This window comes from Ailuropoda melanoleuca, chromosome 5, assembly GCF_002007445.2.
Source record: "Ailuropoda melanoleuca isolate Jingjing chromosome 5, ASM200744v2, whole genome shotgun sequence".
Classification (NCBI taxonomy): Eukaryota; Metazoa; Chordata; class Mammalia; order Carnivora; family Ursidae; genus Ailuropoda; species Ailuropoda melanoleuca.
This window is the reverse complement of record NC_048222.1, coordinates 48,159,382-48,172,748: the sequence shown is the minus strand read 5'-3', so window position 1 is coordinate 48,172,748 and position 13,367 is coordinate 48,159,382. Positions and strand designations below refer to the sequence as shown.

At 39.9% G+C, this 13,367-nt stretch overlaps 1 protein-coding gene across 1 annotated transcript in view; it reads right to left on the bottom strand.

The window, feature by feature from the left end:
* The window catches only part of ADAM10 (ADAM metallopeptidase domain 10), a 150,565-nt gene extending 145,798 nt beyond the window's left edge, over window positions 1-4,767 (bottom strand). The window contains exon 1 of the mRNA XM_034660916.1: window positions 4,435-4,767. Within this exon, the coding sequence (XP_034516807.1) occupies window positions 4,435-4,489 (55 nt within the window). The 5' untranslated portion in view covers window positions 4,490-4,767. The remainder of the gene's footprint in view (window positions 1-4,434) is intronic.
* Between the last annotated feature and the right edge of the window lie 8,600 nt (window positions 4,768-13,367).

Here is a 13,367-nt window from a genome sequence, read left to right as displayed (position 1 = left end):
TTTGAAGTTTAAAAGGCAGAGTTTATGTTTATTACCTCTTCTTCTTTTTTTTTTTTTTTTTAAGATTTTGTCTATTTTTTTGACAGAGAGATAGCCAGTGAGAGAGGGAACACAAGCAGGGGGAGTGGAGAGGAAGAAGCAAGCTCCCAGCAGAGCAGCCTGATACGGGGCTCAATCCCAGAACGCTGGATCACAGCCTGAGACAAAGGCAGAAGCTTAACGACTGAGCCACCCAGGCACCCCTGTTTATTACCTGTTCTTAAAAGAAAAAAAGCCTAAGTTTTTTTTTTAATTTTTATTTATTTATTTATTTATTTATTTAATTTATTCGACAGAGATAGAGACAGCCAGCAAGAAGAGGGAACACAAGCAGGGGGAGTGGGAGAGGAAGAAGCAGGCTCATAGTAGAGGAGCCTGATGTGGGGCTCAATCCCACAACGCCGGGATCACACCCCGAGCCGAAGGCATACGCTTAACTGCTGTGCCACCCAGGCGCCCCAAGCCTAAGTTTTTACTTGCATGACCCTCAATCATTTTTTTCTGTGAGTTTCATCCGAATAGAAAAAGAAATGGGTTTATTTGCTTATTGAGATAAAGTGATTTGGAAAAATTCAAACATCATTCTTTAAGACCTACAAATTATTATTATGAAAACAGGATTTAATATTTAATAATCTTCTGCTAAATAAAAAGAATAGCGCATGCCACAGCTTTTGTTAACAAAGTTTTAAGACTACTGTGAAAATAAAGAATTAAAAAACACATTAAAAGTTGGATAAGAGGTCAAAGTCAAAAAAAAATTTTTTAAAGATAGGATTCATCTACACTGAAGCCGAGGCAGAGATACAAATAACATACAGGATCCGCACAGGTAACAAAAATGAGTGAAGTAGGCCAAGTGTATTACCAGTAGGAATGATAGAACCGCACTGACTGGTAAGCACATGCCCAGTCTAAAGAGGACAGCTACTGCTGTACCATTCTGCTACAGACAATGGGAATGCAGCCCAGAAGAGCCTGGGTTTCCAAAAAAAAAAAAAAAAAAAAAGAACCGAACTAGAAATCCATGAATTTCATTGAGGAATTTCCCAATTTTTCAATGTTGATAACTACTTGAAACCTAAAGATACTGTGAATCAAACAAAACACATCTCTAAGGTGATTCAGTCCAGGGGCCACCTTTAAGCTAATGTGTGAAAATTGCTTTCAAAAAGGTTATGAGGGGCAGTGGGAAAAAAATTCAGGCCTTGAGGTCAAGCTGGCCTGGGTTTGAATGTCTAATTCACTTAGCAGGTGGATACTGCTAAAGAAATTATTTCTTCAAGCCTATTTCTTCAACTGTAAAACACCACCAGTCTCTCATAAATGTTGAAAAGTGAAACTCCTAACACAGTATCAGATACACAAAAGACCTCATAGAAATGTCCCTTACTCCCCCTCCTTAACCCTGTAAGTCCTTTGGAAAATTTAAGAAATCAGATAAAAATAAACACCCTTGAAGATCTTAAACAAGTTATATAAAAAAAAATCAGAAAACAGAGGTGCCTGCTATGCCCATTTCCCTCAACCCCTGCTACTCAGAAAGGTTTTGTGTACGCAGAAAAGTTACAGTTAATGTAGGGGATGGCTTGAATGGGCCTTAAAAATGATACAGCTAACTGGATTATCAATCTCAAATTAAAAAGATGAACAGTCAGAACTCCTTAAAGATGGAGACAAATCTGTCTCTCTTGTTAACAACTTCATAGACCCTTATTTGCTGGTAGAAATGAGAGAAATCATTTAAGCTTAAGCTTTGATACTTTTAATACTTTTGGCCAAACTTCCAGAAAACTTATTTCTAAAGAATGCATGGTACAAAACAAAGGATTTACGCCAGATTTTTAAACATAAAAAACATGCCATACTCTAAACTGCATTTTATGTATGATTTCATCAAACCAAAGTACTATTGGATTGAATTTACTACTAGAACTAAAATATCTTTTGACCTCTCAAACATACCAATTAATTTTTAAAAAGAGAAAAGACTCTCCAAAATATGTGTGTTAAAAAGTAATAAGCACACATACATTAAAATTATTTGGGCTATATTTACTTAGAATAGTTCCAATAAATTTCTATCATGTGGTTACAAATAATAAAGAAAAGCAATTTTATGTATATATTTGAGTACATATCTATATAAACACCTACAAACTCTGGAAATTTTATGGTATCTTCCTACATATACAACGAACTAGGGCACGTGCTAGAAATGAACAGCATTAGGAAAGTTTATGTTTTAGGATTCTAAACACTTTCATTCTCTCTTCCAACTTTCCACTCATCATATTAAAAGCAAGAAAAAATACAAAACAATGACAAATCAGAATGGGGAAGCAACTAAAATCATTAAGTACATAAAAATAATCTATACTTTAAAGTTAAATCCATATTTCCACTACAACTTCTCGTCTACATAAACATATTCATTTCTTTCATATGCTAAAACAAATTATATTTGAGTGTATTCTATTCTACATACCATCATATAAACTTCTTACAAACTTGACCATAAATAGCTCAGACTCATATTTAAAAACAGTCTATATTACAATGATATTACAAATATCTCCATGTACCCAAAGGCAACAATCTTGATGCTAATTTTAAAACGGAAGTTTCTTAGTGTCTTTTTTAAAGTTCTGCTTAAACATCAAAAAGTAAGTAGCCTTTTAATGTTTAATGCAAAATGATACTTTATAAATGACTCGAGTTCTGAATTTAGATTTTTGTGTACCAAGCGCCTTAACCCACAAAAATTATGCTGCTAATTTACTTTTTCTTCAACCATCAGACTACACCAACTTATATTCTTATTGTTTCACACTTAAAAACAAAGGTCATTTTATATACTACCACTCCTCAGTAATTTAAAGTACCTCATGTGTTTGTCTTTCTTTGTACCACCTCACAGAAATCAAGAGTCTAACACCTGACTATAATCACAAATAGTGTTAACAGAAATAATTTGTTGGAAGCCACATTCTGAACGTAAACACAAATGTTATAAAAGGCCCTTAGAAAGGGTCTCTAGCACACGATACTTCTTAAAACTAAACATCTACTGGAAACTCTTAATCTAGAATGTACACCTAGCAAATGAACACCACAAACTACAACAGAAGTGTACCTACAAAGCATCATTCTCGTACTAAGTAGAACTCAGGACAAAAATACGCTTGGCTCTGCAATCGTCAGTTAAAGTGACAAAGAACAGAAACAATACACTACATAAAATACACAGTATTCTCTAAATTATCAAATTAGACTATACTCATCGGAAGCATTTCGGTAATTTTTTCAATTCAATGATTTTAAGCATACTTTGAGGTTTTTAAGTATACTTTGGGGGGAAGTCGAAAACTTTCCCTCACATAAAGCACTTTACACAACAAAATTATGTAGCTGGTCCTAGGATCATAAAAATCGTCTTCAAAACCCGAGTAATCAAGAAATTATCTTACAGTAAATTTAACTCCAATTTGCGGGGCGGGGAAGTTGACACCGTCTGACAACCCACTAACTACCGCTGTACCTCTACTCCACCTGAGAGCTTAAGAAAACTCAAGTTGGGTCACCCAAGGACTTGTCCCTCTAAGAGACCCAATCCAAACAGCAGATCAAAGAACATCCCGAAACGGCTTACCTCTCTCCCCACCAAACCCATTCCCCTGGGCAACAGAATGTTTTCACTGAACATAAACACACCCTCCTGAGAGCTCCATCCAAACACCGGCAGAGGCAGGGCGCTACGGAGAGCGGAAGCGACTCGTCTCAGACGAGCAGGGGACTACTGTTACCCCTCCACCCGCGGCCCCTCTGCAGAACCGGGTCAGTCTGGATCGCCGCGCCCGGTAAAGAACAATACACCAGCCCCGCGGCACACATCGCAACTTCCCACGAGCCTGCGCGGCGGTTCCTCGCGGTGGAGCGGACTCCAGAACCCGCCACCGGGCAGAGGCTGGGGGTGGAAGGAGCGAGGTAAAGACCGCCGGCCCCGCGGCGGTAGCGCGTCCCGGCACCCGGCGAGCAGGCTGGAGATATGGAGCCACCGGCCTGGGCTCCACGGCTTACGCCCGGCAACTCAGATCTCCCGACCGCTTCTCTGGGAGGCGACCCCCGCCTCCCCTGCAGCTGGGGCAGTGGGGGGCGGGGAAGGCCTCGGCGGAGGCTAGGAGCCTCCTTGGCCCGCCACGGAAGGGAACGCGGTCGGGGCGCCGGGGACAATAGGGAACGGGGAGCGCCGCGCGCCGGAGTGGCGCCGCCGGCCGGCCGGGCTGACTGACGCGCCCCGCGCGGCGCGACTGGGCTCCGCTCGACCCGGCCGCCGCTGCCGCCGCGCGGTCCGCCGTGGTCAAAGCGTCCCCGGCGCTCGGGGTCGTGCCTCACCTCCCAGCCCCGCCGCCCAGGAAAGGAGCAGAATTAACGCTCTCAGCAACACCATCTTCCGCGGCCGCCGCCTCCTCACGGGTTAACAGCAGCACATCGATCCGGAGGGAGAAGCTGAAGGGGCTTGGTCCGGAGTCTCCACGGGAAGCCGGGACCTCCCCCGGCAGGAGAAACGGCGAAGCACCTCCCTCTCGCTCCACTTCAGGGGCCGGCAAAGCTCCCAGCTCCTCCAAAACAGGGACCTCCCCCTCGTTCGTTTCCTTCCTCCTTTCCCCGCGTTCCTTCCCTCGCTCCTTCCCTCTTCTCTACCTCCCTCCCCCGAGCCTCGGACCTCCGCCTCCTTCCTCACCACGTGATCCACGGTGCCCAACCGGCAGGCCCAGCCGCACCCCTTCCTCCCGCCCCTCCCCCTCCCCCAGGCACCCCAGGGGCGCGCGCATGCGCGCGGGGGCCGGTTCCCGGGCTGCTAGGCCCGCCGCCGCTTCCTGTCCGCCGGCGGAGAGCTGGGATTGGGCTTAGGAGGCGGGGTTTCCCCTGGTCCCGCCCCCAAACAGGAGCGCATCTCCGCAGAGCTGCCCGGGTTCGCTAGTTCTTACGACTGCTGAAGACCGTCCCTAGGGCAAAAATGGGAGAGTGAAAGATGTTAAGAGGCCGCTTTCTTCTTCTTAACTTCACAAGGAAGGGAGATTTTTATTTCTTCTTTTTCTGCCTCTGGTGGTGCAGGACAGCAACCAAGTAAACGAAAGCAAAGTCCCAACAAGCGACAGCCACCGATGATCAAAACAGATGGAAAGACCTTCAAACCCAGAAAGGAAAGACAGCCTATGGCATATTTTTCTGAATTCTTTAAAAATTTGTCGCCGATCAGACTTTGGCTGTTCTAAATGCCCGCAGTTTAAACCATACGGTCCTAAATCTCCTGCCCAAAATATGTCCTCTTTACCACTGTTTTTCCCAGTTCTGAAGAGAACTCTCTGATCTTCACCCCAACTTCTTTGAAGCTCATGTTTGGTTTATGTTTGGTTTCTCAGTAACTCACTTTGGTTCTTCAAACTCATATTCCTGGATTAAAGACTTGAACATAGGACCTAAAATAGTAAAACTTCTAGAAGAAAACAGAGAAAAAGCTCCTTGACGTTGGTCTTGCCAATGATTTTTTTTATTATTATTAAACCAAAAGCACAAGCAACAAAATCCAAATAAGTGGAACTACATTAAACTGAAAGGGTCTGCACAAGGAAAGAAACAATCAGCAGAATGAAAAGGCAACTTACACAATGAAAGAAGATATTTGTAAATCATATATCTGATAAAGGGTTAGTATCCAAAATGTGTAAAGAACTTATACAACTCAACGGCAAAGAAACAAACTATCAAATTTAAAAATAGGCAGAAGACCTGAATAGACATTTTTCCAAAGAAGACAAACACATGAAAAGTTGCTCATCATCACTAATCATCAGGGAAACGCAAATAAAAACCACAATGATATATCACTTTATATCAGAATGGCCAAAATCAAAAACATAAATTATAAGTGTTGGTGAGGATGTGGAGAAAAAGGAACACTTTCTGCACTGTTGGTAGGAGTGCAAATTGGTGTGGCCAGTGTGGAAAACAGTATGGAGGTTTCTCAAAAAGTTAAAAGTCAGGGTGCCTGGCTAGTTCAGTCAGTAGAGCATGCAGCTCTTGACCTTAGGGATTGTAAGTTCGAGACCCATGTTGGCTGTAGAGAATACTTAAAAATTTTTTTTTAATCTTTAAAAAAAAAAGTTAAGAATAGAATTACCATATGATCCACTAATTACACTAGAAATGTATAGAATTGTTAAATCATTATATTGTATACCTGAAACTAATATAACACTGTATGTTAATTATACTTGAATAAAAAATAAATTTTGAAAATGTTTTTGAAATAGGCAGAGAAACTGAATAGACACTTTTCCAAAGAAGATATCCAATGGCCAACAGTACAACACTAACCATCAAGAAAATGCAAATCCAAACCACAATCTTCACTATTAGAAAGGCTATCATCAAAAAGACAGGAGATATAAGTGTTGGCAAGTATGTGAAGAAAAGGGAACCCATATGCCCTGTTGATAGGAAGGTAAATTAGTGTAGCCTCTGTGGAAAATAGTATGGATGTTCCTCAAAAAATTAAAAATAGAACTACCTTATGATCCAGCAACCTCATTTCTGGGTATACATCCAAAGGAAATGAAATCGGGATCTTGAAGAGATATCTGCACTCGCATGTTCACTGCAGCATTATTCACAGCAGCCACAACATGGAAACAAGGTAAGTGTTCCTCCATGGATGGATGGATAAAGAAGATGTGATATACGTGTGTGTGTGTGTGTGTGTGTGTGTGTGTGTGTGTGTGTCTATATATACAACAGAATATTATTCAGCCGTGAGAAAGAAGGAAATCCTGCCATTTGCCACCTCATGGGTGAACCCTGAGGGCATTTATGCTAAATGAAATAAGTCAGACAGAGATCTGATACCGTGTGATCTTGCTTATATATGGAATCTAAAAAAGCCAAATGCTTAGAAACAAAGAGTAAAATGATGGTTACCAGGGACTGGGTGGGTGGGAGGGAAATGCTGGTCAAAAGGTACAAACTTCCAGTTATAAGATGAATAAGTTCTGGAGCTCTAATGAACAGCATGATGACTATAGTTAATAATACTGTATTATATACTTGAAAGTTGCTAAGAGAGTGGACTTTAAATGTTATCACTACAAAAAAGAAATGGTAATTATGTGAGGTGATAGAGGTGTTAACTAACTCCACTGTGATAATCATTTTGCAATATATGTGTATCAAATCAACACATACGCACCTTAAACTTATATGATGTTATATGTTGGTTATATCTTGATGAAGCTGGAAAAAATTGAAATTAAATAAATAAAAGTACACGATTCAGTGGCATTTAGTAAATGCACATTGCTATACAACCATTACCACTGTCTAGTTCCAGAACATGTTCATATGCCAAATAAGGGAGAAAAAAACTTGTATTTCATTAACTAGAACTTCCTGGTGGCATTTAACTAGATATTCTTTATCTATTTGACATCCTATTTGAATAGGCTGAATTAGGGAATATAAATATTAATAGTATCATTACTAATAATAAATTGGAATTCCTATACTTTTTATTCTGTATATTTTTTAAATTTATTACCCTTTACATAAGTCAAGAGTATGCTTCTTTGTCAGTTTGACAAATGAATTATTATAGTTTTGCTCCAACCTTAATAAGCTCAAAAATACAGTAGTTCCAAAACCATCATTTAAAAGCACCCATTTATAATGAGATGAATGAGATTATTAAAGGTGGCAGATTCTCATGAATTTTTGTTTCCTTTCTTAAAAGAAAGAGTTATTATATGCAAACATTACATTGCCTGTCACCTGTGCTTGTTACTATTCTCGTTTGGTGGTGTTGTCAACAAATTATATTTTGATTTCTAGCTATTAGACAATCTTGTTCTGTGAGGCACAGTATTTTTATAATTAATTAATTTTATATAATTAATTTTTTATAATTATTTTTTAAATTAACTTATTTATAATGCTTAGAGGCAAATGACACTTTCTCTTTAAACTCAGCTGGAGGACCCCTGGTCTGCTCAGTCAGTTAAGCAACTGCCTTTGGCTCAGGTCAAGATCCCAGGGTGCGGGGATCCAGCTCTGGAGGCAGGCTCCCTGCTCAGTGGGGAGTCTGCTTCTCCCTCTGCCCTTCCGTCCTGCATGTGATCTCTCTCTCAAATAAATAAATAAAATCTTTTTTAAATAAACAAAAAACAAATAAATAAATAATAAAAAATAAATTCAACTGGAAAAAATCCAAAGTCATCTTTTGCATTACCAAGGTGATCACTGAAAATTACACTTAAGTTTATATTTCTCTCTGTTTTATTTTATTTTTTTAAGATTTTTTTTGAGTAATCTCTGTAGCCGACATGGGGCTTGAACCCACAACCCTGAAATCAAGAGTTGCACACGCCACCAGCTGACCCAGCCAGGCACCCCACTTTTTTATTTTAAAACATAAATATATAACATACCAGCATAATGGATGATATTAAAATGTCCCAAGTTTGGGGGCGCCTGGGTGGCACAGCAGTTAAGCGTCTGCCTTTGGCTCAGGGCATGATCCCGGCATTATGGGATCGAGCCCCACATCAGGCTCCTCTGCTATGAGCCTGCTTCTTCCTCTCCCACTCCCCCTGCTTGTGTTCCCTCTCTCGCTGGCTGTCTCTATCTCTGTCAAATAAATAAATAAAATCTTTTAAAAAAAAATGTCCCAAGTTTGGACCGCTATTTTGTTTGAAATTTTAACATCACATTTTGGGTATTTTGCAGATGTATGGGAAACTGATGATTTATACCATCATAGACTGCATGGGTTTGGCTCCCAGCTCTCCCATGTATAAGCTGTGTAGCTTTGGCCAAATTATTTCACCTTTCTAACCTCAATATTTCTTTATAAGGTAAGAATGATAAAATATTTGCCTCACAGGATTGTTTTGATGATTAAACTTAAATTAGTTAACATTGTAAAGTGGCAGGTAATAATTGCTATGTAAATGTTTGTTTAGTAAAAATATATAAATATCAGTGTCCTTTCATTAATACTCAAACATCCATTCAAAAGCAGCAATTAATAGAATTATTTCCTTAGCAATAATACACAGCTTTGATACTACCAGTATAATAAAAGTTATCCTCATGCTGCAATAATAAGAAATTTGGCTAGTAACTATATGCTTGTATGCAGAATATTACACAAGTAATACTACATGAAAATGCTTGTTACACAACTTAATCCAATCCTGCTAAACGTTTCAACATTTACATTTTAAATTTCCCACTCCTAATAAACTACCTCCTGGATGTCTCACTGTCGTGTCAAATTCAATATGTTGAACTTCCTATCTCTGATAATGGCATCATCACTCTCCCAGTAATCTGACATGGAGAGTGGAATCATTGTGGACTCTTCTTCCCTTGTCTATTCATAACCAGTCACCATGTGTTAATTCTTCCCCTAAAAATGTTTCTTGTGCCTTTAATCTTTCCCTTCCCACTACTGTCACTCCAATTCACACAATTTCTCTTGCTTACACTGCCTCAGGACTTCTAATCCATTTCACTCCAGTCTCCCACTGGAGAGCATTGCAGTGCAATGGTCTCTCACCATTGGTCCTCACTCAATGCACGGCAATTTGCTTCCACCCCTATCATTCCTAAGAAGCTGCTTTTGCCAGCTTCATCAAAGATCTGTTAGTTATCAGTGCCACTATACACCCACAGTCCTTATCTAACTAGATCTCCTCAAAATTCCCTCCTCCAGTTTTTCAAGACCTTGCTCATTTTCCTGATTTTCCTCCCTGCTTTTAACTATGCCTCCTTCTGCATCTCTTCCCTGGGGCTTTTTCTTGTCTTTATCCTTTAAATACTGGTATTCCTCGGGTCTTTATCGTTGGCTCTCCTATTATTCTTCACTTGCATGATTAGTTTTACTACTCTCAAACATCTAGGACTCACTAGGCTGTAATCTCCATTAAAGAAAGCCTAGATCTCTCTTGTTCTGAATTCTACCTCAGTGCCTAGCACACAGTCAGCACTTTTCCTATACTTGTGTCCCAAGTCCCAGACCTATATCCTAGTCACTCCATGTACCAGCTGTAACCTTGAATAAGTTAAGGCACCTGTGCCACACTTTGGTAATTTTTACAGTGGGGAGAATAGTAAGACCAACCTCAGACTGCTGCTGTGAGAGTTAAGTAAAGTGCTTGTAAAGCACTGAGAATATTACACGGCACATATAATTATAAAATTTCAGGTGCTGTTATTTTTGCATATTTAACGTTTACTAACCACCTCCTCCCAGTACACCAAATACAACATGTCCAAACCAAACAAACACTTACATCAACCTACTCAGACCACTTTTCCGTCTTGATTAATGACAACCCCATGCAAGCAATTACCTAACTCCTCTCCCATTCTAGTAGGTCAAGTCATCTTTAATCTCCATCCTATGAACTACCACCCCCCATCTCTATGGCCAGAGCCCTAGTTCTGATCTCTCTGTCTCACATTACCCACTCCTTGACCTTTGCCCCACTGCTGCCAGAGTGATCTTTTAAATATATATATATATATTATATATATATAAAATATATATATATTTAATAGATATATAGATATATCTATATATCTATCCTGGGGTGCCTGGGTGGCTCAGTCAGTTAAGCATCTGCCTTCAGCTCAGGTTGTGATCCCAGGGTCCTGGGATTGAGCCCCATGGCAGGCTCCCCTGCTCAGCGGGGAGCCTGCTTCTCCCTCTCCCCCCCACTCATGTTCTCTCTCGCTATATCTGTCTCTCTTTCTCTCAAATAAATAAATAAAATCTTTTAAAAAATAAAATATATATATCCTTTTATTCCCAGGGTAAAACACAAAGCCTTCATGATCTGGTTGTTGCCTTCCTTGCCAGATTTGTCTCTCGTGGCTCTCTTCTCTTACTCTATCTTCTAAAAGCATCAAGGACAAAAACCAGAATAACACTAATAGCTGGCAGTTAGTAAGGAAATGAAAGTTTAAAGAACTTAAATAAGTTGCCATCTAGAGAAAAAAAAATGGGACACCTGGCTGGCTTAGTTGGTAGAGCATGTAACTCTTGATCTTGGGGTTGTAAATTCAAGCCCTGTGTTCAGTGTAGAGATTATGTAAAAAAAACAAATGAATAAAATCTAGGAAAAAGAAAAAAAGAACTTAAACAGGTTGCTCAAAGTCACAAAGCAGGTATGAGGTAGAGCCAATATCCAAAATTAAGTTTTCGTCCCAGCATGTGCTTTAATCACTACAGTATGCTTCTGTTCAACTGCAGTTGTCTTCTGAAACACACATATCATTTCCCTCTTTGACACCTTTGCACATTTTATTCTCTCCATGAGGAATGCCTCTCCCATTTATCTTATATATTCTATAACATTAGGCTCAAAAGATCCTTTTAATAATTAATTTTTAAGACATTTTTTGCTAGGATTTTGCTTTCCGTGTAAGGGATCAGAGAAGAAAAGGGCTTAGAAAATTGACTTTTGGGGGAAGAGAACAGTGAAAAATGGTATTTAAAACTGAAAGCATTTAGAAGGCATGGAACAAGTGTCAATTTCCTTTTGAATGTAAAGAAATAGATATTATTAAAGATAAGGCTACTTTTCTGTGAAATCTCCACTATATCTCTGGACAAAATTTAATATCTACCATTTACATACTTCTAATGTAGCTTTAGTGAACTGTATTGTAGGGCCATATGGGTGGCTCAGTTGGTTGAGCATTGGACTTGTGGTTTTGGCTTGGGTCATGATCTCAGAGTACTGGGATGGAGCCCTGGTGGGGTTCCTTGCTCAGGGGGAGTCTGCTTCTGTCCCTTTCCCTCTCCCTCTATCCCCAACCCCGTGCACTCACTCTCTCTCTCTCTAAAATAAATAAAGCTTTATTAAACTGTATTGTATTTGTTTATTTAGTATCTTCCCTAATTCTTTTTTTTAAGATTTTATTTATTTATTTGAGAGAGAAAGAGTGCCCATGAGCAGTGGGGAGTAGCAGAGGAAGAAGGAGAAGCAGATTCCCCGCTGAGTAGGGAGCCTGATTTTGGGGGAGGGCTCGATCCCAGGACCCCAAAATCATGACCTGCTTAACCAACTGAGCCACCCAGGCACCCCTGATATCTTCCCTAATTCTTGAAGATAGGTATGAATCACATATTATAGGGGTTTTAAACACTGGGCCTCAGGGAGTTTAGCAAATATATATCCAACAAACATTTATTGAATGTTAATGCTAGAATAAGATCCATTTCACTAATTTATTAAAAAACTAGGAGTGGCACCACACCGCCTAAACCCCCAGTATCTTAATCTAACATTTAAGGTGCTCCCCAAAAACAAACTCACTTGTCCAATCTTTTCTCTCTTGCTTTTGAAACGAATCTCCAACTCCATCCAGTCAGACTGGTCTGCCCTTCAGAACCCCAAAGCATCATAAACTTTCCCCCTTCTATGTTTTTTCTTTCCTTCACCTCTTTTCCTCTTATACTTTATGTTAATAAGACAACAGGGGCCCTGGGTGGCACAGTGGGTTAAGCATCCGCCTTCAGCTCAGGTTGTGATCCCAGGGTCCGGATCAAGCCCCACATCTAGCTCTCTGGTGATCAGGGAGCCTACTTCTCCCTCTCCCCTTCCCCCTACCCCATTCATGCTCTTGCTCTCTCTCTCTCTCTCTCTCTCTTTCTCTCAAAAAAATAAATAAAATCTTAAAACAAAAATCAAAAAAACAAGACAACAGGCCCAAATGGAGTCATTAATGCTAAACCCCACATCACCAAACTGAGACTCAATTACAATTTCTACTCTCTCAGAAATGGAATCTTAGACCAGTTGGTCAATCAGGAAATGCCTGATCAGCCTTAGTTAGGTAATTTGCCAGATAAGCTCTTGCCATCTCCTACAGGAATTAACTTTGCAATAACCAAACCACTTTTTTGCCTAGTATAACTAACTGCCTTGTTCCCACTCCCATTTGCCTCTAAAAGTCTTTCATTTTGTGGAGTTCTTCCAAGCTTTTCTATCTGCTAGATCATTATTATCTGTTGCCTGATTCGAATTGATTTTTGCTCAAAGAGTCTTTTAAATTTTTAAATATGCCTCAGTTTATCTTTTAACAAGGATTACATAGCCTTTAAAGCTCTGGTCACAACCTGGTAATTCATAAACCAAATTAGACTCATAGACATGTTTGGTTTGACTTGTAGTTAAATTTTTTTCTTAATTAAATGTCAATATTCAACAATCAGAAGCTTTTGAATTAAAACCTAGATACCAGGGGCGCCTGGGTGGCAC